This window comes from Labeo rohita, chromosome 13 (assembly GCF_022985175.1).
Source record: "Labeo rohita strain BAU-BD-2019 chromosome 13, IGBB_LRoh.1.0, whole genome shotgun sequence".
NCBI lineage: Eukaryota > Metazoa > Chordata > Actinopteri > Cypriniformes > Cyprinidae > Labeo > Labeo rohita.
Window position 1 is genome coordinate 27352988 of NC_066881.1, and position 25520 is coordinate 27378507.

Genomic DNA, 25520 nt, shown 5'->3' on the forward strand with positions numbered 1-25520 from the left:
CAAACTCACCCTGCATAACGCGCATGCACACTTGTCTGATGTGTTGATCGCTTGGTTCTTTACCCTGTAAACACAGAAGGAGTTGTTTGGAAGAAAATCAGACAAATTATAACTGTATTCTGATCATTTCATCTCATTTCAGACCGTTAATTAACTCTACCTCAGAGTATAACAAAGAAAAGCACTGGAATTGGATTTAAGTGTTCTTAAAAGCAGCAGAATGTTTTAGATATCACAGTACTGTTTTTCTTGATATACCTTTCCAAACATAATGAGTTTGTACAACAAAATGCTGCAAAACAAAAACTACAGTGCTTCCACACATTCTGGCAAACTGAATTTTCAGTATCTAAAACTTGTCCTGTCATTCATGATAACTGGATAAGGATAAAATAATAACTCACAAGCATTTTTAGTTAATTAAAGATGTTTTGACTTGAGCAGAACAAAATTATAGTCACTGTATATAAAGGTGTATATATATATACTATATATTTTTTTTTTTTTTTACACAAAGTCTCTTCTGCACACCAAGGCTGCATTTATTTGATCAAAAATAATGTAATATTGTGAAACATTATTACAGTTTTGAGTAAATGTTTAAAAACAGGTGTGCTGCTTAATATAAACAGTGGTAAAAAAAAATATTAGGATTTGATGAATAGAAATAAAAACAGCATTTATTTGAAAAAAAAAATTGTAGTATTATACATGCCTTTACTTCAAGGTTTTGGTCAGTTTAATCAAGGCTGCATGTTTACTTTTCTTTTAAAAATGTAAACAAAATTAGGAGCACAGTCAAAAATTTTAGCAACACTAATTCTAACACTAACACTAACATCAGTATTCACAAGATCTGATCAAAAATTAGCCTTCCCATTACAAGGTGATATTTGATTCCTTAAAGTGATTTACAGGAGATTTTTTATTTTTTTAATGGCATTTTTTTAACTTTAACTTTTAACTTGATTAAAAAGTATGTCATCTTTTATGTAAAATTTTAGAAACAAAATTATAAGCTTTTTAAAATGTCTAATTAAAACAATAGAAGGACAAGTAGAATAGAGAAACCAATCAAATGAATTAAGTATTAATAAAATTAATTCGTATTACAGAGGTGGTGCAGAAGAACACAAAAGTGGCTTGTAGGTGTATTTTCAGACATTTAATGAGGCTCAGAGGTGCGATTAAATTCATGAATTAATGTTGAGATTAATGTTTTAAATATAAAATATTGAATATTGAAATATTAAATGATTTAAATATCTGAAAAGATACTTTAAAAATAAAAATAAAACTGCCAGTAGGTGGCAGCAAGTCACTGATTTAATTACTGAATCATTAATTCATTTTATTCCAACGGCTGATTCATTCAAAAATAAAGCAAATCACTGGTTTTATGAATGACTAATTAAATAATTGACTCACGTTTAAAAACTTATGTTCATTTCTAAACGAAACACCGCTGTGTTTGAAGGGAGATGTACAGCATCTTAGCTGTGACTTTGTTTCAAACTACTTTTGTCTACGAAATAGAGCGAAATCAGGCAATATTGTTATAGTCAATCAGTGTGAGTAAGTTAATATTAACTTTTTGTATTGAACTGTTGTAGTAAATCAATATCACATTTACAAACTCTCTTAATAATAAAAAAGCTGTCACTCATCTTAGTTCATCACAATCTCACAAAGTTGCATTATAATCAACAAAGCTCCCTACACTGCACAATTGACCTCTTATTTACACTCTCTCTACACTTTGTTTGTTTATGAAAGGATTTGTGAGATATGTCTGTGATGCATTACTCAATGCTACAAAAACACACAGAAACCTTTGAAGCAAATATGCTGATCGGGTCAGTCGCACGGGTCAGACGCAGTAGTTTTCAGTTGTAAATGCATGGTCGCACTGTAGAGACCTGAATTTAATGCATTCTTACTGAATAAATGTATATACACTGCCCTCCAAAAGTTTGGAAACTGGCAAAGTGTGGTTTTGGACGATATCAGCATAAATCCTTATCATTTTTTGGTGCAAATACATTGAAGTAACTTGACATTATCATTGAAGACCAGCAATAATAATTTCATTTTGATTACATAATAATAGCAATATATACATGTCAAAGTCAGACATGCCCCTTTGCCAGCTGTGATGCCTGGTTACTGGTTTAAACTTGGCCCAAGTTTTTGGGTCAGCACACGTTAATAGCTTCAACAATTGATTGCCAATTAAGTTTAGAATACAGTGAATTTAGGCCCAGATTACGCAGAGCTGTAATAGCTGCTAATGGTGGATATTTTGATGAATCGAACATTTAAGTTTTTTCTATGTATAAACTGTTTATGTAATAAAATATGTTTTCATAGTTTGTGTTGTCCCTTATCAGTGCAAAATTATCACAAATTAACAAGGATTCATGCCAATATTGTCCAAAACCCCACTTTTCTAGGGCGTTTCCAACCTTTTGGAGGGCAGTATATATATATATTTTTTTAATTGACTCCAAACATTTGAACTGTAGTAAACATGCAGAGTGAAATCATGATAATGTGCAACAAAACAACATTATAATCTATATTTACATTTGAAGAGATGTCTGGGTAACAGGCCAAACTCTTTTTTTATGAAAAAATTGACTTAAAAACTGTAATTGTTAATCACTCTTTCTTTGAAAGGTTGGCAACATACCGCTGGTCCCTGGGTGCCACGAGGTCCTGGAGCTCCTCTGTTCCCCTGCATGCCACGTGGTCCAGGGCTACCAGGAGGCCCCTCAATGCCAGGCTGCCCACGGGCACCCTCTGGTCCTCTGTTACCCGGATCCCCCTGGTTACCAACCTGAATTCACACCAGAAATGTAAGTATACATAAAAAGATGTAGTAGTGTCGTCATATAGTAATTCATTACAATATAGTGTCAAATCTAAGGAGTAGACTGAGCTGAGATAAAGCCAAAGAATGCTTTTCATGGATATCTGAAATCAGAGGCAACTGCAGAATAGGCCGTCATAAATATTCAAGAAAGAATACAGATCAAAAACTCACTTCGCCTTTAGCTCCAGTTTGGCCAGAGTCACCCTAAGTACAGAAACAGCAAAGGAATTGAAGTGCACTACAAAACTCTCAGTGTATGTTAGCATACTGCATTCATATTATTTTCAGCTGAGTATTTCAAAGCTACTCACAACTTCTCCTTTGTCTCCTGATGTTCCCTCGTCACCTTGAGCTCCCTACAATAAAACACATCACTCAGTGAGGGAGATCATTTCATGAATGTCTATGTAATAATAGAATGGATAGTTTTGGTTATAAAAAGTGACCCAGGACCACAAAACCAGTCATAAGGGTCAGTTTATTTTTAAATTGAGAATTATACATCATCTGAAAGCTGAATAAATAAGCTTTCCATTAATGTATGGTTTGTTAGGATAGGAATCTGAGGGTGCAAAAAAAAATTTAAACATTGAGAAAATCATCTTTAAAGTTGTCCAAATTCTTAGTAATGCATATTGCTAATCAAAAATTAAATTTTGATATATTTACGGTAGGATATTTACAAAATATCTTCATCGAACATGATTTTTACTTAATATCCTAATGATTTTTGACCCATAAAATGTATTTTTGGCTATAGCTACTATACCCGTGCTAGTTACGTCTGGTTTTGTGGTCCAGGGTCACAAATGTGATTGCATGAACTGCATTTATAGCCTACAGGAACTATCATACTTAGTGAGAGAATTGTTTTTTGACTGATTTTTATTATTAATAAATGTTACTGATTATTGCTGTCTTTCAATTTATAAACAAAGTAAGTAATTCTAGATCCATTAAACCATTTGATGCTGGGTATTACAGTACTTTTATTGCATTTCTAAAACCTAGTAAAATCCTTTAAATACATATATTACCTTTCTTACATTAGTTTTAAAGGTATCTGATGTATTCAGTTAGTTCTGCAGTGCAGTATGTGCTGATAATGTAAATCACGCTCTTACCTGTTCTCCCTTTGGTCCAGGTTCGCCTGCTTCACCCTGTGTAATATCACATTCAGAAATCATTCCCATGAATATTTAACTGAAAGCATGTCTGAAGAGCTCATTTTAAAACAACAGTTATTCAATAATGTACACTCAGCATTTTGCTCTTTCTATAAATCCTACATCTGTTGGAGGTGCTTAAGTTCCTTTTTCAAATGCATTAAGGAAATCATTGAGTCTAAAATGGACCAATTTGATTTTCAAAAACCTCATTGTACTTTCAAAGCTTTTTAAACTTTAAAACACCAATGGGAGCACATAATAATTGCAGTCCCTTGAAGGCAAGAAAGTAGAGGCCTCACTGTCTAATTGAGCACGAACAGTGAATGTAAAGAGATGAGCTGTTTTTAAAAAGCTGTAGATGACTTTTTGCAATAGTTACGGGGATGTTGATGTAGCAGAACTCCAAGTATGCACTGCTGTACCTTAATAAATATAGATTTAAGGATACAAGCACCAGATTTTTCTGACTTTTTCAGAAGTCAGGGTGCACAGGTTTTATCGATTCACAAGGTAACAGGGTTGAGAGCAATTTAAAGAGATCATTTTGAGATTACAAAAATCTCTTCAAATGCAATAGGCAGAGACATCCTTACCCTATCACCTTTTATTCCTGGCAGGCCCGGTGGTCCAGGAAGTCCAGGCAAGCCCAAGTCACCTTTAGGACCCTGAGAAGACAATCAATGTAAGATGACATGCAGTCAGAGTCTTGGATTTACTGTAAAATTCCAGTTGATGCCTTTTTTATGTCTCACTGCAGGATTTCCAAACAGTTGGGAAAGGTTCAAAACCTTTGTCAATAAATAGAGAAGACTGCAGAATCCCTTTGTTCCCCAGCAAAAACATTCATGGATTTTTAAAAAAAGAGAATGCAGTCTAAGAAAATGCAAGATCAGGACAAAGTGGCAAATGATGATAAATTTGGTATGTGAACGTACATCAGTGGTTCGTGCACTGCTTATTAAATCTACAGTTCTCTACCTGTATGTTCCAGTCCTGTATGTTTTAACTGAAATTCACTTTTATTGATTCAGTGTTTTTTTTTGTTGTTGTTGTTTTGTTTTTTAACATATTGTCATTATATTTGTCATTATAAATGGTATTTTATTGTAAATCAGTCAATTAATCAAATAAGTAACATTTCTAAGAAAAAAACGTATATACATATAACAGGAAATTACCAAGTATGCAGGATAATTATATACAATAATTATTACAGCTGAATATGTAGATGTAAATCTGAATATATAGTTCAAATTTGAATATATATATTTATGAATTTGAATATATAAATGTACATATGAATATACATGTTCGTAAGTACTGCATTTCAGAGTTGTGTCATAAAATTATATTTTAGTGTTTAAGCTGTTCTAAAAAGTTTTAATTCGCCATTCCACAAATTAGAAAGCAGAAAGTCTAAAATTCAGTTTGTGGCATTAAATGTTGCATGCACCAAAAATAAAATAAAATAAAATAAAATATTCCTCTATTTTTGTTGTTATCAAATATCAAGAGTTGTGGCATTAAATGTTGCATGCACCAAAAATAAAATAAAATAACTCCCTTAGTATTTTTTTATCTACATTTTTTTGTTATTAAATATCAAGTCGTGGCATTAAATGTTGCATGCACTTAAAAAATAAAATAAAATAAAATAAAATAAAATAAAATAAAATAAAATAAAATATTCCTCAGTATTTTTGTTGTCTAAAATATTTTGTTATCAAATATCAAGAGTTGTTGCATTAAATGTTGCATGCACCAAAAATAATAAAATAAAAATAAATAAATAAATAAAATAAAATATTCCTATATTTTTGTTGTCTAAAATATTTTGTTATCAAATATCAAGAGTTGTGGCATTAAATGTTGCATGGACCAAAAATTAAATTAAATTAAATTAAATTAAATTAAATAAATGTTTTCCTCTGTATTTTTGTTGTCTAAACATTTTTTGTTATCAAATATCTGAATATTCTTAAATCAAGATACACTTACTTGGGATGAAGATTAAACATATAAAGTCTTGAACAATTGTTATGAAAAATTGTTATGCTTAAAACAAGAGCAAACATTTGTCAATGGGTTGTGAATACTTGTGTTCTCATTTAAACAGATTTTTCTGAGCACATTGGCAAATGTGTGTTCTTGTTATAGTCAAAAACTCCTTTTTGATCAGTTTCTCATAAAACAACACTACTTATTTCATGTCATTTTGCTTCTCACATAAATGCATCTTGATTTTAAAAATCTTTAGATATTTGCACTGGAAAACAAGACAAATATAATGAGGAAGAAAATCACTTTTTGCAGTGTGCTTTTGGAAACTATGTTAAAAAGTAATGGAGAATAGCTGCTAATAAAAGACATTGTGTTCCATTCTTTTTCCAACTTTGTCTTAAAAGGGTCTATAAAATCTGCTAAGCCCTGTATTTGTAATTCAATAAATTATAATGTTGTAATTTATACTCAGTATTCACATAATATATTCATATTTAAACATTTGAGTGTTTGTGTGTGTAGATAAGTGTGTGCTCATGGGAATGGCAGAGGAACAGAGGGCTGTTTGAGAGACACTGCTATGAGACATTCTTTAGACTGTTTACTCTTTACTGTGAAAACAGTGAGGTGAGATCCCATTCAAGAGAGAGACCGTCTTTTCCACAGGCCACAGCATGATGTTTCCCTTCTTACCAGCAGCTTCTGCATTTCAGTACTTTGAATATTTGCCTTAGTTTGACCCTCAAATTAGCATATTATGAAGTCACGAATTCCCATAAAAGACTATTAGTGAAAATGTTCTTGAATTCACTGCGCACCAAACCATCTAAATAAATAAACACGATTGAGCTTGGTAGATGTCAAAATGACTTGCATTCTCTTTGAACACTGGGATAATAGAATCATTTAAATGTAGTGCTGCCTGTGACTTGTTTTGAACTTTGGGTTTGCTGCCAGCTTATAGAAAAGAAAAACTGCAAATGAGATCTCTTTAATGTCAGTAGTTTCTCTAACACAGCACAAAATCATTTTCTTATTCAGTATGTTTCTCATTTTTCAGTAAGTATGTAAACATCCTTGAAACAAGATGAATTTACTTGACGAGCAAAACTGTGCGAGAAGTGAGATTTGTTTTTATTTTATGAATAAATACATAAATGTAATCAAATTTAGCATGCTTTATGCTTAAACATTGTCATTTTTTCACAGTAGTCAAAACAAACTTGATTTAAGGATGTTATGCTATATGTTCTGGAAAAAAGGCAAACAATACTCAATTATTTTTGCAGTGTAAACAAAATAGGAAGAAAATGTAAGGCATATGAAACCTGAAGTCCCCTGCCTCTTGGATATTTCTGCACATAAACTCTGAGATTTTAATCTGAACTTAAACATTTCTCATAAACTCTTCCAGGAGCAAATAATCTGATCTATACTATCCGCATTCATTTTATAGCTAGCCAGTATTTATTATAATTTGTGTATATTTTTATTCACTTTTTTAGGAGAAACATCTGAAATAGGGTTCATACTTAAACATGTTATGCTGAGCCATGAAAGCAACATTAGGACACTCATCTCTCCACAGGCAAGGGCTTTTACTTACAATAATTTGCATTATGAAAGCAAAGTATGGCAGATGCATGCTTTGATACCACAGCCATATCATCATACAAATTATGCACTTACTCTGGCTCCGTGTTTTCCCATCGGTCCAGGTGGCCCCTGCTCTCCTCGGTCTCCCTAAACACAAGGAAACTATGATCATCTGCGAAATATTCCTTGGTGAGTAAATACAGACACATCCAGCCTGACCATTAGCCATTAGTCATACTGCATTGGGTACTCACAGGCTGTCCAATAGGCCCAATGGGTCCGACTTCTCCTTGTTCTCCACGCTCACCCTGAACAGAGACATTTGCTGTCAGATAATCTGTTCCTGTACAAATATGGCAGAGCTGTTGGGTGGTTTACCTACCGGTTTACCTGCAGATCCCATAGTACCAATGAGGCCTGGTTGTCCTGAACTACCCTGTAATTGGAGCAAGCATATCATATACAGTGTTTATAATAACCTACAGGCAGAGTAGGATTGTGCATGACATAGTAGCTTAAAGTTTAAGTGTGTAACTGTGGCATTCAATTGAAAATTGCAAAAATAATAAGCATAATGTTTCTGTTTTGGGCCACTGAAATAAACAGAGCAATGCAGAAAGAGCCACAATGTCAGAAATCTCAAAAAACAACTAGGGATGTGCAATACATTGCTATTAAATCAGTTATTGGCTGATAATACAGATTTTTTAAATTATTGGTAAATATTGGATAAGCTGATATTAGATATTTTGTTGTGCACGCTCTTTTCTCTATTTTTACACATACAATATACTATTCTAAAATCTATAATCTTAACACTGATCTTTAAATCTAAAAAAATATATAATTATATAATAAAACTGTTAAATGTAATCCTTAGCTAATTTCAAAATGAACATGAATATACAATATACAATATACAACTAATTATAATTTCGTGATGCCAAAATATTTTTTGTTAATTCATTTATTTTAAAAATAGTATCGGCCATTTTTCAGTTATCAGCCATAACTTTAAAACAATTATCAGAGTTTCTGTATATGCCAGAATAACCTACAAATGGCTTTTAAGTGCTGTCAAACGATCAGTAGTGAATAATCGCATCCAAAATAAATGTTTTTGTTTACTTAATATATTTGTGTGTACTGTGTATAATTATTATGGTTATAATATGAATACACGCACAAATCTATGTATATATTTAAAAAAATATATAATGTTTATATATTAAAAATATTTATAAATAATCAATTATATTGTTAATTTATGTAGTCAAATATATTAATAAAAATAGATATATTTAAATACATGTATTTTTAAAATATGCACTGTATGCATGTGTATTTGTATATACATAATAAATATTCACAATATACACACATATTATGTAAGCAAAAACTTTTATTTTGCACCCAAAATAAACGTTTTTGTTTACATAATATATTTGTGTGTACTGTGTATATTTATTATGGTTATAATATGAATACACATGTATATATTTAAGAAAAAATATTATGTTTATAGATTAAAAATATTTATAAATAATCAATTATATTGTCAATTTATATAGATAATTATATGAATATAAATAGATACATGTAAATATTTTCAAAATATACACTGTATGCGTGTGTATTTGTATGTACGTAATAAATATTCATAGTTTACACACATATTACGTAAACTAATTGCATCCAAAATAAAAGTTTTTGTTTACATAATATATTTGTGTGTACTGTGTATATTTATTATGGTTATAATATGAATACACAAATGCATGTATATATTCAAGAAAAAATATTATGTTTATAGATTAAAAATATTTATAAATAATTAATTATATTGTCAATTATATAGTGAATTATGAATATAAATATATACATGTAAATACATGTAAATATTTTTAAAATATACACTGTATGTGTGTGAATTTGTATATACATAATAAATATTCACAGTATACACACATACAGTCATTCAGCATTTGAAGGTTTTGATCCACTTCAAATGTTGACTACTGTATATTATATAAACAAAAACTTATTTTGGATGCGATTAATCACTATCAAACTGAGATGGGAGACAATATTTTAAAATAAAAAATAGCAGCTTCAGCCTTAACAGCCACAGTGGGTTTAAAAAATATTTTTGCTTCATTGTCCTGATAAAGCTTTTGTCAGTTCCAGGGTGTTCAAAATGTGATGACTTTGCACCGAGCAAAGATAAATTCAGCAACGTCTCTCACCTTCTCTCCAGCTCCACCTTTTGGTCCTGGGCTTCCTGGTAAACCCTACAGATGTAAAATGAAAGTCACTTAATATCAAAATGCGGTTGCTTTAAAGCTACATCTCCTGAAGGAAGTAAAATGGCTTCTCTTTGTTCTGTAAGATCAAAGTCAAATCCAAGGGGTGGATTTGAACCGTCTCAAAATTAATGATGATGTGAATTAATTATGAAGAGCTGGCATCGTGCTGGATAAAGTCAGAGGTTTTTTATAATCTTGCCCTGCCATGAAATTGAGCGGACACAACATGCACAAATTTGAAATCAAAGTAAATTATTGACTTTTTTTACACTCTGCTATAGTGGGCTATCTGCCTAATAGCTTTAAAGGAGACAGGTTGAACATGAGATTGTAACGAAAAGGTCAGAATTCAACTACGTATGTCTGACAAGGATACAATAATAGTGACTCATCTATAGAAAGAAGATGAAGGTTAAGATACACTACTGTTTAAAAGTTTAGGTTTGGTACATTTGTTTTCGAAAGATCTCACTTATGCTCACCAAGGTTGCATTCGTTTTTTTGGTCAAAATACAGTGAGAAGAGTAATGTTGTGAAATATTATTTGAATTTAAAATGGCCATATTCTATTTGAATATATTTTTAAATATAATGGAAAAGCTGAGTTTTCATCAGGGATTACTTCCGGTCTTCAGTGTTTAGAAGCCCGTTTCTGTCACTGAATAAAAAAGGTAATTGCAACTTTTTATCTCACAATACTGACTTTTTTCTCGCAATTCTGACTTTTTTTTTCTTAAAATCATGTGATATAAACACAATTCAGAATTGCATGATACAAACACAATTCTGACTTTTTTTTTTTCTCTGAATTGTGAGATATAAACTCTGAGAAATAAACTTGTAATTCTGAGAAACAAAGTTGCAATTCTGAGAAATAAAGTCAGAATTGCCGAATATAAACTCACAATTGTGACTTTTTTTCTCAGAACTGTGAGTTTATATCTTACAATTCTGAGTTTATAATATGTAATTGCGAGTTATGTCAGAATTGTGAGATAAAAAATAAAAACTCAATTCTGACATATCAGTCATTTTTCCCCCCTCAAAATTAGACTTTATAACTCAAAATTGTGAATTTATATCTCACAATTCGGAGGAAAAAAAAGAATTGCTAGATACAAACTTACATTTGCGAGAAACTTTGTAACTCACAACTGTGAGTTTATATCACACAATTTTGACTTTATAACCCATAACTGCGAGTTTATATCTCTCAATTTTGACTTTATAACTCATAAATGCGAGTTTATATCATACAGTTCTGATTTATAACTCATAACTGTGTTTATATTTCTCAATTTTGACTATAACTCAATTGCAAGTTTCTATCTCTCAATTTTGACTTTATAACTCACAATTGCGAGTTTATATCACACATTTCTGACTTTATAACTTGTAACTGCAAGTTTATATCTCTCAATTTTGACTTTATAACTCACAATTGCGAGTTTATATCTCACAGTTCTGACTTTATAACTCATAACTGCAAGTTTATATCTCTCAATTTTGACTTATTACTCACAATTGCGAGTTTATATCACACAGTTTCTGAGAAAATTCTGGGGCTTCCATATCAGTGTAACATGATCCTTCAGAAAACATTCTAATTTGCTGATTTGATGCAAACAAAATTCTTTATTATTATCAATGTTGAAACCAATTGTGCTGCTTAATATTTTAAGGAAAAAAAGAACAGCAATTATTATGGATATGGAATACAAGGAAAATATCATTTTATTGTAAATATATAAATCTGTACTGTCACTATTGATCAGTTTAATGTGTTTGTGGAATAAAAGTATTAGTCTTACTGACCCCAAACCGCTAAACATTAACGTACTGTATTTGAACTTTCTAATTTCTCTGGCAAACATTTTTGACCTTCTTCACAGTTATTATGGCAGTTAATATACTGAATGCATTTATTTTTTCCTTTTTTACATTAAGACTTACAGGAATTCCTTGAAGGCCAACTTCCCCAGGGCTTCCAGGTTTTCCACCAGCACCCTGTAAAAGGTAAAAAAAAAATCTCTATTATTACCACTGTCACACTTTTTACACAGCCATGGTTGAATGACATAAGCTAGACTTTGCTGTACCTTTGCACCTGGCATGCCTGGGATTCCCTCACGTCCATCCACACCTGGCAAACCCTGGAAAAAGACACAGATTGGTGCTGTTTGGATGTATAAAAGTAAGTCTTTAAGTAAATCCTTTTATCTACACCAAAAAAAAGTACCATACTGTCATATTTTTCTTGTATTACCATCTATCAGCATGATACCAGCAACATTTTCATTAAACAAACTGAAAGTTTATTTATATGTTAAACCACATACACCATCTCCCTTTGGCCCTGGAAGACCAGTATTGCCTCTTGGCCCTTGAGGTCCCTGCAGAAAGAGATAAATTCATTAACATCAGATTTCTTCAAATCTTTATCTACTGTATTACCCTTAGCACAACAGGATATAGCCAGATAGGGCATGTTTCTGGACCAACATTGTTTGGTTGTTTGAATGTTGTTCCAAGACTAACAAGGATGTTTATCCTGGACCACGTCCTACTCAGTTAAATCCCATTTAGAATGCAGCTTATCATGCGCTTATCAATTTAATAAACAAAAACCTTTTAAATTTCTACTGTGTGCAGTTTTAGTTGTTATAATGATGGTTGTACATACCTGTTCGCCTTTAGGGCCAGCTTCTCCCACTACTCCTCTTTGGCCTTGATCCCCCTAGATGAAAAGATGCACACACCTCAGATATCTGCTAATATCGATTTGCTTATTTGCACCGAAGGCTCAGGACATTAAGTCATGCCCACTGCTGAAACAGACTGATTTCAAAGCCTTCAACTATGGATTAAAGGCAAAAATTTCTTGTTTCATGCTTGTTTACGGCTTTAGATTAGATTGGTTTTGTTTGAAGATACAGGAAGTTAAAGAACTTACCGTGGCCCCTGCAACACCCTGAGGACCTGGGTCTCCATCAACACCTCGAGACCCCTGTAAAAAAATAACAACATATTACTTCTTTTCATCATGTAGATTTATTATTTATTCTCTGTTTTATGTCTGTTGCACTGTTGAAGTATCTAATGCCACTTTTTTTTTTTTTTTTTAATAACATTTGTTATGCAACCCATAAAATATGTGACCTTGGATGACAAAACCAGTCATAAGGATCAATTTTTTAACATTGAGATTTATACATATAAATACATATATAGGCTTTCGATTGATGTATGGTTTGTTAGGATAGGACAGTATTTGACCGAGATACAACTATTTAAAAATCTGTAATCTGAGGGTGCAAAAAAGCAAAATATTGAGAAAATTGCCTTTAAAGTTGCCAAAATGAAAATATTAGCAATGCATATTACTAATCAAAAATTAAGTTTTAATATATTTACAACAGGAAATTTACTAAATATTTTCATGGAACATTTATATATTATATATATATTAAATATTTCATGGATCTTTACTTAATATCCTAATGATTTTTGGCATAAAAGAAAAATGGATCATTTTGACTCATACAATGTATTTTTGGCTATTGCTCCAAATGTACTCAGGCTGCTTAAGACTGGTTTTGTGGACCAGGGTCACATATGAGCTTAATGACTTTTAGTTTATATAAACACATTTACAGTATAGTCTTTCTGTTCCATAAAAATGGTCATCTTGTATGCAGGTTGTATACAAATATTTGTCCAATCAAATGCTCTCTAGAATAAGAATGCCCCTCCCCCTAGTTATCATATGATTTTACAGCATTGTAATGTAAACTAAAGACAAGTGGCTATTTAAAAAAGAACAGGCAAAATATGATATTCCTCAACCTCTATCAAATGTGATCAACCTCTATCGAAATCTTACCATTTCTCCTTTGGAGCCAATCATACCAGTGGCACCTCGAATTCCCTGCGGTCCCTGAGAGCATATAATTAAAACAAGGGTTTAAAACCAGATCAAGACATAGCCGCTGGATTAATTCATTAATTTAGTGTAATTGCTGAAATAAAAAGGAAATGCACATACAGTTGGGCCTTGAGCTCCAACCTCTCCAGGTGCCCCCTGATCTCCCTCTTCTCCCTAAAAAGAGAGAGAAAAAAAAAGGCTTTTAGACAATGAAATCCTTAAAAGAAATCAGTAATTAGATAGATAGATAGACAGATAGATAGATAGATAGCTCATAACACATCTTGCTTTTACTGTAATACTGAAAAATGAACTGCAAGTTTTGATTGAGGTAAATGATGTGTAAATGTGCTGATTCTGAGCCAAGCATCTTGAGGACAATACAGCAAGCAGCCACGAGTGAACTAAATGTCACCACACTAACATATTCATACAGCACTCAAATCCCTCATTATTCTTCATGCACCAGTGGAGTGTAATTCTTATACAGAACTTTAATAGACAGCATTTAAATACATCCTGCACTGTAATTCCGCCCAAACGTCAGTCTTTAATTATAAATGAAGCTTTGTAATAATCTTGAAAATGTCACAGTTGGAGAAAAAATGTCTCAAACGCGATGTTTTCTCATTACAACAGACCTACTGCTTAATTTATATTCAAATTCATTTTGCAGAACTTCATGACACATGCTGACCTTAAACACACACATTCACACGCACATACACAAAACCCAGATGCTTCTTACGCTGGCTTTGTCAGCACAAATTTATCAGACATTTTGTATATAAAGTACTTGCCTTGTGTCCTTGTTTACCAGGCTCTCCAACTTCTCCTTTCACCCCTTTATGACCCTGACAGTGGACAGGAGGACAGTTTATAATGTGTGTGTGTGTATATATATATATATATATATATATATATATATATATAAACATAATATTTTAATATATTTTTTTGTATTCATAATGTATATTTTAGTTTATATTTTACATTTATATTCATTTATATCTATTATATTTAATTATACATTGATTTAGCATAATTCCTTTTGAAATATCTACAGTAAAACTCACCTTCATTCCAGGCAAGCCAGGATGACCAGGAGCACCAGCTGGGCATGCATTAGGGCACTTAACATCAGAAATAAAAACAATTTGGAGTCACTTTATGTCACTCATTCCAACCATATCTAATAGTAACACTTTGAAGCACAACATATTTTAATGTGGATGTTGAAAACAATATGGTTTTCATATAGTTTGTAACAAAAGAGCCCCTAGTAAAATTTCCTCTTACCAGTTCCATTGATCCGCCCAGCATCCCGGCAGCACCCTGTAAATATATTCTCCTTAGAACAGTTTTTAACCATTTTGAAGGAAATAGAGGGCAATTAGTTGATTAAGGAAGCAATTGTTCAGCCCTGTTGTTTCATAATTATAACTGCTGCTCTACATGATGTTCCTAATTAGTCTGTGTATAATGATGTCTTAGTTGTACATTCTAAACTGAAAATTGACAGTTTTTGCCTTATAGTATCTACCTTATAATCTTATACGTAGTGCTGGGCAACGATTAATTGCGATTAATCGCATCCAAAATAATAGTTTTTGTTTATATAATATATAATGTATATATAAAGACACACACATACAGTATATATTTTGAAAATATTTACATCATTATATTCATATCATCTAAATTATATATAAATATATTTAATATATGTGACCCTGGACCACAAAACATAAGGGTCAGTTTTTCAAAATTGAGATTTATACATGATCTGAAAGCTGAATAAATAAGCTCATTGATGTATGGTTTGTTATGATAGAACAATATTTGGCTGAGATACAACTATTTCAATATATGGAATCTGAGGGTGCAAAAAAATCAAAATATTGAGAAAATCGTCTTTAAAGTTGTCCAAATTAAGTTCATAAAAATGCATGTTACTAATCAATAATTAAGTTTTGATATATTTACAGTAGAAATTTTACAAAATATCTTCATGGAACATGATCTTCACTTAATTTCCTAATGATTTTTGGCATAAAAGAAAAATCAATAATTTTGACCCATATAATGTTTTTTTTGGCTATTGCTACAAATATACCCCAGCGACTTAAGACTGATTTTTATTTTGGATGCGATTAATCACAATTAATCATTGCCCGGCACTACTTATGCCATATTAGCTAACTTAAATAGGATACGGATAATTTGTAAATTAGGATTCATATTTTTCCCCAAAATTAATATTGCTGTGAGGCATTCACAGTTTTAATTTGAAAGGTCATTACTCTTGTGTAATTCATAAAATATAACAGCGATACTCACACGGGGGCCTGTTGGTCCACGGGGTCCCTGCGGCCCTCTCACACCCATGGCTCCCTGTTATACAGAGAGAAACATGCCATTTTTCAGTTGTATGAATACTCTGTAACTGTAAGCATTTATATTTACCTACTTTTGAATAAACATACAAAATACCAAAATTAAGACAAAAACTATACTTAATACTTAAATAAAAATAAACTAAGTTTGACGTTGTTTCTTTATAAAACTAAAATATCTTATAGCCTTGCCTGGCATGAGAGGAAGTATACTGAACTACTGAAGCAGCAGCTCCATGCCCAAACAATGAACTCTGTGGTTGATTTTGCATGGACAGAGTGAGATTTGAACTGTAAAACTATACATCAAACCTTTCAGAAAGGGTTTTTTTTTTTTTTTTTTTTTTTTGCTTATTAATTTATTTACAAATATGTTGTTTTATTTGTTTATTCATATATTTAATTATTTATTTTAAGTTTTTTATTTATTTTTTTATTTTTTTTTATTTATTGCTTGCAGTGGATCTCTTTAGATGAATCTGGTCAAGAAATTGGTCAAAAACACATGTGATTTTATATTTCACCTAGAAATTAGCAAAAGAAAGATGAGGCTAATTTGGCTGCTTGTTTACTTTAAAACTTTATAACCCGACCAAGGTATTACCAATGTACCAATATCAGTGTATTCAAAATATGTATTTTTTTTGAAGCAATATTCTATTAAAAAAATACAAATAAAAAATAGAGTCACTCACAGGGGGTCCCACTTTTCCCAGCTCACCCGGAAGTCCTCCTGGTCCTGGTGGTCCCTGTGCAAACAAGTATCAAATTTAAACCTTTGTTTCCACCACCAAAGCAAATCCCACTCCGCCCACTGCCTTTTTTAGTTATCATATGCAAACAAAAGCAACTTACAATTGCTCCATCAGGTCCAATACCCTAAAAAGACAGAAAGGTTTATTTATATATATAGTTTTCCCCTTTTTTATGATAAGTTTTTTGATTTGCTGAATACGATAATATAATCTCATACAAAAAACACTTTCTTTTAACTGTGTCAGCATTAAGGCAAAGATGCAGTGCGTTGGGTACAGATCAGCTTTAAGCCTATTTACAACAATTTATATGCTCAGTTGTGTTTTTTATTGAATGCATGGGCTTCAGAGACATTGAAAGATAGCAAGATTAGGCTTACCGCCTCTCCTCTTGGTCCAGGTTTGCCAGGTTCTCCCTATTTCAATTAAAACAAGAAGTCACTTTTTAGACTTAACATAATTTAATGCTGTTTTTTAGTATAAATAGTGTACTTAGTGTGTTTAATAAGAAAAAGTGCACTTAAAATGCCAGAATTATTTACACTGTAAAAAAGTTTTCACCAGTTTCAACTTAAAAACATAAGTTAAGCAGCTGCCTTAAAATTTTAAGTTAAATCAACTTTAAACTACAAGTCAGTTCAACTCACTACAATACAATGAGTTAAAATGACCTTTTAAGTTGATTTAAATTATGAGTTGATGTTACTTGTCCTTTTAAGTTGATTTAACTTAAAATTTTAAGGCAGCTGCTTAACTTATGTTTTTAAGTTGAAACTGGTGAAAACTTTTTACAGTGTACGTAAGTGAAAAAACTAAGTGTGATATGTTAGACAATTCATTCACTCAACTGTTGCAGCTTTAATTGCGTACTGGAGTGGGAGGAGCTATCAGACTCAAAAAAAAAATAGCCATATACAATTTATACACTAGACTTTTTGAGTATAAAGTGCATAGAATAAGTGTATATTGCGTATTTTGGAACACAACTTAAACAAATAGTGTTCTGAAAGTCACATTGCTGCACAATTACTGTTATGAAAATCACATAAAGCCAGAGAATCTTCACAGGCTGAGTAAAGTACTGTGTTTGAACATCAGTGAGTTTAACAGGAACTGATGAATCTGACTTGGCTGCACAGATCAGTGAGCACACAGACAGGATTAGGAACTATTGGTCATGTGAAAATACTTATAATTCCCTCTGCAAGGCCAGTCAGTACACTGATTTGAGCTCTGGTCCTTACTGAAGCAGAAAACTGAGAAGCTCATTAGTCGCTCACCTTTTGTCCTTGGGGGCCATCGAGGCCTGGTTCTCCTATGGGGCCAGTCAATCCCTGAAGAACACAGAAGGGAAGTGTTACATTATTACCTCACTTACAATACAAACAATGACAGACTTTAATTGAAAAGGATGTTTTAGAGGAATTAAACTTTGTTAGTCGCTTTGTAAGCTGAAGTTTCAAACTACTCAATTAGCCACAGAATTTGATGCCAAAATAAAAACACCTTAATAGACCACCTTCCGTCTCAAACCAGAGTGGATATTTTCTTGACCCCTACTTCCATTTTCACCCGGAATCCACTTTAATTAAGTCCAGGCTTCGGGTGTCCGTGCTTAAACAAAAACCCTGTTGTCTTTTGGACAGACCTTTTTCCTGTGGTCTTTGCTTTAGTCCGGCATGAGAAATTCCCTGCATTTTTGACCCGTCTAATAGTGCCGCCCACCACTGACTGAACTCTGCGAGACTGAGGTTTGTTTTCCAATATAAGACTATGGCAATTTTAACGTGTTATGGAGAGAATCCAAAAGATGTTTTAATGTGTTTCCTTACATCAGCTCCAGGCAATCCAGGAAGTCCAGCAGAACCAGGTTTTCCAGGATCTCCATCAGGACCCTTCAGGTAAAAATGGCAGTGTGTAAGATACAACAAAATCTTAAATATAACAAATTATTAAATGACACAAGAACTCTGATATTTACAGCCGAACCCTCTTCACCGGGGTCACCTCTCTCGCCCTGCAAAAAAAACATACTTTTAACTCTTTCATAATGCATAATGTTTTAGTCACTGAATTGTTTTATATTTTAACTTAAGTTCACATTTTTAAAAACTCAACTCACAGCAATGCCATCTATCCCAGGCACACCTGGAGGACCTGGAGGGCCGGCTCCAGCCCTCTGTTCAAAAACAATAAGTAAACAATGCTGTCATATTCCTACAGTGAGTTCACATATTTGTAGATGCAAATATTATGCAATATGAAATCTAAAATGATCCAGTGGGTGAAAATATACTATAAATCATTTTTAAGTTTAAGCAAGCAAAAAAGTGTAAGCAAACACCTGCCGTGCAGCAGGTGTGCATTTGTGTCTTACAACATATGGATTGTACAGATGCAATAATGCAGTGCAGCCTATAATATCCTACAGCATTTTGTATTCTGTTTAAGAATGCAGACAGTTTCTTTCTTTAACATATGCTGAAAATACAAGCTCTCACCTGAAACTCTGCCTCGGATATCTAAAAGGAAAAGAACAAAGAAGGATTGCATTTACCTGCGCTGTGCAGATGATGGTTATCTCCAACAAAATCAGTAAAAAGGGCCCACGCACACCTGCAGTGTGAGCCATGATTTCCCCGAAGACACAAAAGCCCCTGTTTTCTGGGATCAGTTGGGTTGACGGACCCCCGGACCAAGAAACCCAACTAAAGCCCCTTTCAACTATCTGAACTCAAGGGAGACCATAACCACAGAGTGCTCATAAATATGCATGAGGTGGTTTGTTCTGGGTCTGTGATTGGAGGGCAATGGCACAGTGAGAGGAGGAGTCTGACAGACATTCGAATAGACGGCGGGAAATTTTACTAGACGGTGACATTTGACCTCTGTTAACAAGCACTAATTGGTCTTTGGGAGACAGAGGGGGAATGCTGGAAAATAGTAGAACTGTACTATTACATTCCAGTTTTTTAACTTAGTTACTTTAGATTAAAATTGTGATGTTAGACATGTCTCACCTCTCTCCTTGCAGGAAGGTCACCACATGTGTCTCTCTGCGGGATGTTTAAGTTACAGTGGATCAGCATTGACTGAAGCTCAAACTGAAACAACAGACAAACAACCATCAAAAAGCATCATGGTAATGTGAGCCTGTGGGGTGTATTGAATTGTTTATCATTGGTTTGTTATGTTCCAAAAATGTGTAATGTTCAAAAAGAGATTGATTAGTTTTTTGTTTAAAAAAAGAGCTTTTTTATGTCGCACTCTTTGTTGTAAATTATTTTTGCAGAACAGTGAATTTAAATTAGTTTTCTTGTTGATGGTAGTGGTAGATTGAGCTCATAATGTGTGCATATATCATTCGGTGACACAAAAATTTAAAAAGTTACACAAAACTTACTGAGAATATTACTTTGAAGAAGACACAAACCTCATGTCTGTCAAAATAAAAATACACGGTAAGACTTTATACTACCTTTCAAGAGTTTGGGGGTGAGAATGTTTTTTTTTTTCTTTTTTTGGAAAGAAATTAATACTTTTATTTAGCAAGGAGGCATTAAATTGATCAGAAGTGACATCAAAACATTAATAATGTTACAAAAGGTTTCTATTTCACAAATAAATGCTGTTCTCTTGCTGTTCTTTGTTTATCCTAAAAGGTATCACAGGTTCCACAAATATATTAAGCAGCACAGCTGTTTTCAACATTAATAATACGAAGAAATGTAAATTAGAATGATTTCTGAAGGATCATATGTGACCCTGGACCACAAAATTGACCCTTATGACTGGTTTTGTGGTACAGGGTCACATATGTCTCTGAAGAAAATTCAGCTTTACCATCACAGGAATAACTTACCTGTTAAAATATATGAAAATATTAAATAGTTATTTTAAATTGAAATACAATTTTACAATAATAGTGTTTTAACTGTTTTTAGATTAAAGAAATGCAGCCTTGGTGGAAATCTTTTTTTTTTTTTCAAAAACATTAAAAAATCGTACCGGCCTCAAACTTGTAGTACACCAAGTTAATGTTATATTAAAGTTAAAATTCAATTCAAATTTATTTGTATAGCGCCTTACACAATACATATCGTTGCAATGTAACTTTACAGCAAATTAAAGTAGTAACTAGTACAGTAACGCATTACTTTTGAATTTCTAAGTAACACCTTTTTTTTTTTTTTTTTTTTTTTACCTTTTTCCCCATTTATTGATTGACAAGTCTCTTGTCGGGAAATTGGAACTAAACATGATGTTACTGTATTCTAGACTAAATGTGAACATGCATTAATTCATCTCACTCACAAAAAACAGATTCAGTTTTCCTCAGAATGAATAAAAACAGTGAAATGCAATCTCAGAATATAACGCAACCCTGCAATAATTAAATGTTAAATAAAACAAATATCCTTTATGTATTTAATCCCACTTTATTAACCAGTGTCTTTGCTGCTGACCTTCGATGATGCAGTTCAACCATACTAATAAGCAAAAATTACTTTAGATCATTTGTGCTTTATTTTTTTATAGCTGAAGAGTGATCTCCTGCATAAATGTACTTTTTTTTCAGCCTGAGGTGAATTCATTTCACTTTTGGTGTAAAAGGGCTTTTACATTAGCATTGTTTATATTAAAAACAAAGAAGCAAGCCCTGCCCACATTTAAAAAGTAATGCAAAAGTAACGTAACACATTACATTCCATAAAAAGTAACTAAGTAACGCAATTAGTAACTTTTTCAGGGAGTAATGCAAAATTATAGTTCATTACTTTTAAAAGTAACTTTCCCCAACACTGTACACATAGTATACGTCCATCAAATGCTTTTACTTCAAACTCGCTAAATTCCTGCCTCAGCCCAATCAGAAGTACCAGTATAGAAACCTATACAAAGTAGCCATAAAGAAATGCTAATTTTAAAGAAATACATCAGATGGATTTAGAGGCTTTTACATCTGAACTCTTCATATATAAAACTTATAACCTTATAGTCATCTTTTAATAATATAATAAATTTTTTACACAAATTCAATTGAACAGCTACATAAGTAATTCAGCAAACATTTAAAGCAAAATGTATATACAAAAATAAAAAATAAATTTAAACAATCTTTAAAAATCCTTGATTTTATGACATACAGGTTCTGATTATGCTAAAAGAAAAAGAAGTGCAAATATTTGGTCTGTGTGTACATCAATGTTGCAAATTTTATTGTTGTGAGGAAAAATTCTGACTTTTTAAGCAGGTCAGCTGTCCAACTTGAACCTCGCTGCTAGAATTCACACTTATCTGCTAAAATGTATTACGGCAAAATCCAAATCCATTTAAAGAGACAGTCTGCTGCTGAGCCTTTTAACAGCCTCCAAACATTCTTCTCAAGAAGAAAATGTGCATATATACATATAACATGATGTTTTAAACATATAGAAGTACTAGTGTATTTTTTAAGGGCCTTAGAGGAACACTTAAATATCATGGTGCTGAAACTGTAACGGAAGCCTTATGGAAACAGACAAATAGACTTGTATACTGTATGTGTAAACATGCATAAGAAAAAAAAAGTTTAACTTGATTCCTACCGGCACAGCTATTGCTGAATTGTCCTTCAGTTTTCCAATATGCGTGAATCCATCTAGGTTTACTTGTCCTCTGGGTGCCAGCTGCTGTGAATCTGTTGCTGTACAGTCTGTTATCAGGCTCACAGAACCTTTTTTGACAAGCAATAAAATCTTGTGCCACTGAGAATTGAAGAGGAGTGTTTGGTAAGGGAATAAAGCTGTCATCAGTCTATTCTCTTGGGTTCTGTAGGAAAACTCCACAGACAGGGCCTCTCCGTTGAGTCTGACTGCAAGCTGTTCATTTCCATTCAGGTCTTGCATTTGCCACAAATTCCAACTCTTATTTGGTGTATTTCCACTCATTCGATAGGTTGCAGAAAATGCAAGTTCCTCAGGAAGCCCCATGGGAAACGCAGATCTGATTGAAGGATCAATATCAAAACTCAATTAGACCTGATTATGAACAGAAATGGTATCTGAACTTATCATACTGTACTGATTGAAGTGAATAACATATTTTACAATATTTAGATGACGTGGAAACATACCATGCTGAAGATTATTAGCATGGTTACGTCTACAAAAAACAGTAATTTTATCAGATGGCAATACCATGGTATTCTGAAACATACCATGCGAACAGATGATTATTGTATTCATACCAACAGTCTTGCTCTTCAAAAAATACTATTTAAAAAATACTGCTGCACATTTCATGGAATGATGTACTATTTTTTGTTTTGTTATCAGTGCATTTAAAATAATAATAATAAAAATTGTCAGTAATTTAGTTTTCTAATTCAGCACCATGGACAGAGGGAGTTCCATCAATGACCAGTAGATGTCACCATATGTCAACAGTACAAGTAATTCTCAGTTGCCCTGGTTACTGAGTTTGAGATTTTCTGATAAAGGGGGAAATTGCAAATATTGAGCTTGTATTATTGAAAAAAGCATTAAACCAGTGGCTCTCAATCAGGGGCCCAAGGCCCACTAGGGGGCCTCAGCACTCTTCCGAATGAGATGCAAGATGGCTTAAAATTATTTAAAGGTTTAAAATAAGCAAACACAACTAAAATCAAATTATGAGCTTCTAAAAGGTCCATTTTGAAGAACATTTTAAAAATCTAAAGAACCATTTCTGCATTTGAAACGTTCCATGGATGCTCAAGGTTCTTCATAGAACCATTGATGCCAATAAAGAACCTTTATATTTATGAGTGTAACAACAGCCATTTTTAAGCACCGGGGTTCTTATGATCTTGGACAAGCTGGATGTACTGTATGAGGGAATTTTAGAAGTCTGGTTTGTAGACTTAGAAAAGTAATGGAAATAAATTAAATCTAAAGTTACTTAAAAAAATATGTAAATGACTTTTTAAGATGAATTAAAAAAAAAAACATTTTATACATTTATATACATTTAGTCAAGCTCTAAAATATTTTATTGGGTAAAAATAGCTATTTGTGAGTTAATAATAATAGTAATAATAATAATAATGTAATCACAGACTAGAAAAGTCAGAGTAAAGTAATGTAAAGTAAATTTAAATGACGGAATTTAATTATTTAAAATATTTTTTATATAATTAGTTTTGTGTTGGGGAGCCTTGGGGCCAAAAAGGTTGTAAACCACTGACTCATCATATTAAGGCCCTGGCTGTGCTGTAAACCTGAACACAGCAAAGTAATACTTTTTTTTTTCTATTTCTATTTACTATTCCATTTCTACCACAGTTCTGTTTCTTAAATTTGATTAGCAAGGTGGGTGTTTAACAAGTGCTGATATACTGTCCAACAGATATTTAATTTCTTGTTTTTCTGTTTCTTACATCTCTGTGTTTTTGTGTTTCAGTAGGTGGCAGTAAGGCTGTTTAAGAGTGAGCCATTGAACCATTAAAGGAGAAGTCCAGGAGTTCCAAAAAAAAAAATTCACATATAATGTACTCACCCCATTGTCATCCAAGATGTTCATATCTTTCTTTCTTCATCGTAAAGAAATTATGTTTTTTGAGGAAAACATTTCAGCATTTTTCTTCATATAATGGACTGATATGGTACCCCGATTTTGAACTTCCGAAATGCAGTTTAAATGTGGCTTCAAACGATCCCAAATGTGGTTGTAAACGATCCCAGCTGAGACAGAAGGGTCTTATGTAGTGTAACAATCCGTTATTTTCATTAAAATAATAAAATTTATATACTTTTTTAATGTCAAATGCTCGTCTTGTCTTACTCTCCCTGGACTGTTTTTTTTTTCTGATTCACTTTGCATAGACTGTGTCGGTACTTCTGCAGTGATGTAGGATGATTTTGAAATGATTTTTGAAGTTGAGGGAGAAAATACGATTGGAGTTTTTTGACATACCCTAACTGTCCTGAGTCAGAATACACAGAGTTCAATGAGAGCAAGGCAAGACGAGCGTTTGAAAATAAAAAGTATTTAAATTGCTATTTAAACTATTTAAATTTTTTTAATGAAAATAACCGATCGTTTTGCTAGATAAGGCCCTTCTTCCTTGGCTGGGATCGTTTACAACCGTATTTGGGATCGTTTGAAGCCGCATTTAAACTGCCTTTTGGAAGTTCAAAATTGGGGCACCATATCAGTCCATTATATGAAGAAAAAAGCTGAAATGTTTTCTTCAAAAAACATAATTTCTTCACGACTGAAGAAAGAACGACATGAACATCTTGGATGACAATGGGGTGAGTACATTATTTGTGAATGTTTTGGAAGTGGACTTCTCCTTTAATTCTAAACTACATATTAGCATACTAGTTGGTAATAGTATGCTAGTACTCCATTTCAAATTTAGCAGCTCATGTATTAAACCTGTCTTTATGAGTGAGTAATTGAATCATTTGCTCAACTGATTCATTCAACAACATTTATTAATTCAGGAAAGCAACTATGTTGTTCAGAGACA

The 25520-nt window shown here is 32.5% G+C and overlaps 1 protein-coding gene across 2 annotated transcripts in view; it reads right to left on the minus strand.

Annotated features, from left to right (window-relative positions):
- col9a1b (collagen, type IX, alpha 1b) overlaps positions 1–25520 on the minus strand; it is a 31898-nt gene that overhangs the window by 4947 nt on the left and 1431 nt on the right. Inside the window, exons 5-35 of one of the 2 annotated variants that reach the window (XM_051125824.1) lie at positions 22612–23008; positions 20044–20127; positions 19525–19545; positions 19146–19202; positions 19005–19040; positions 18856–18918; positions 18304–18357; positions 17404–17439; positions 17124–17147; positions 16964–17017; positions 16213–16266; positions 15172–15207; positions 14949–15005; positions 14673–14726; positions 13993–14046; positions 13831–13884; positions 12901–12954; positions 12631–12684; positions 12287–12340; positions 12047–12100; positions 11901–11954; positions 9888–9932; positions 8024–8077; positions 7896–7949; positions 7735–7788; positions 4638–4709; positions 4000–4035; positions 3187–3231; positions 3047–3079; positions 2693–2839; positions 10–64 (exon numbers count right to left, since the gene is read on the minus strand). In XM_051125824.1, coding sequence (XP_050981781.1) covers positions 10–64; positions 2693–2839; positions 3047–3079; positions 3187–3231; positions 4000–4035; positions 4638–4709; positions 7735–7788; positions 7896–7949; positions 8024–8077; positions 9888–9932; positions 11901–11954; positions 12047–12100; positions 12287–12340; positions 12631–12684; positions 12901–12954; positions 13831–13884; positions 13993–14046; positions 14673–14726; positions 14949–15005; positions 15172–15207; positions 16213–16266; positions 16964–17017; positions 17124–17147; positions 17404–17439; positions 18304–18357; positions 18856–18918; positions 19005–19040; positions 19146–19202; positions 19525–19545; positions 20044–20127; positions 22612–23008 — 2000 coding nt within the window. Of the gene's footprint in view, positions 1–9; positions 65–2692; positions 2840–3046; positions 3080–3186; positions 3232–3999; positions 4036–4637; positions 4710–7734; positions 7789–7895; positions 7950–8023; positions 8078–9887; positions 9933–11900; positions 11955–12046; positions 12101–12286; positions 12341–12630; positions 12685–12900; positions 12955–13830; positions 13885–13992; positions 14047–14672; positions 14727–14948; positions 15006–15171; positions 15208–16212; positions 16267–16963; positions 17018–17123; positions 17148–17403; positions 17440–18303; positions 18358–18855; positions 18919–19004; positions 19041–19145; positions 19203–19524; positions 19546–19580; positions 19732–20043; positions 20128–22611; positions 23009–25520 lie in introns of those variants that run through there. The other variant, XM_051125826.1, reaches the window with a different exon arrangement.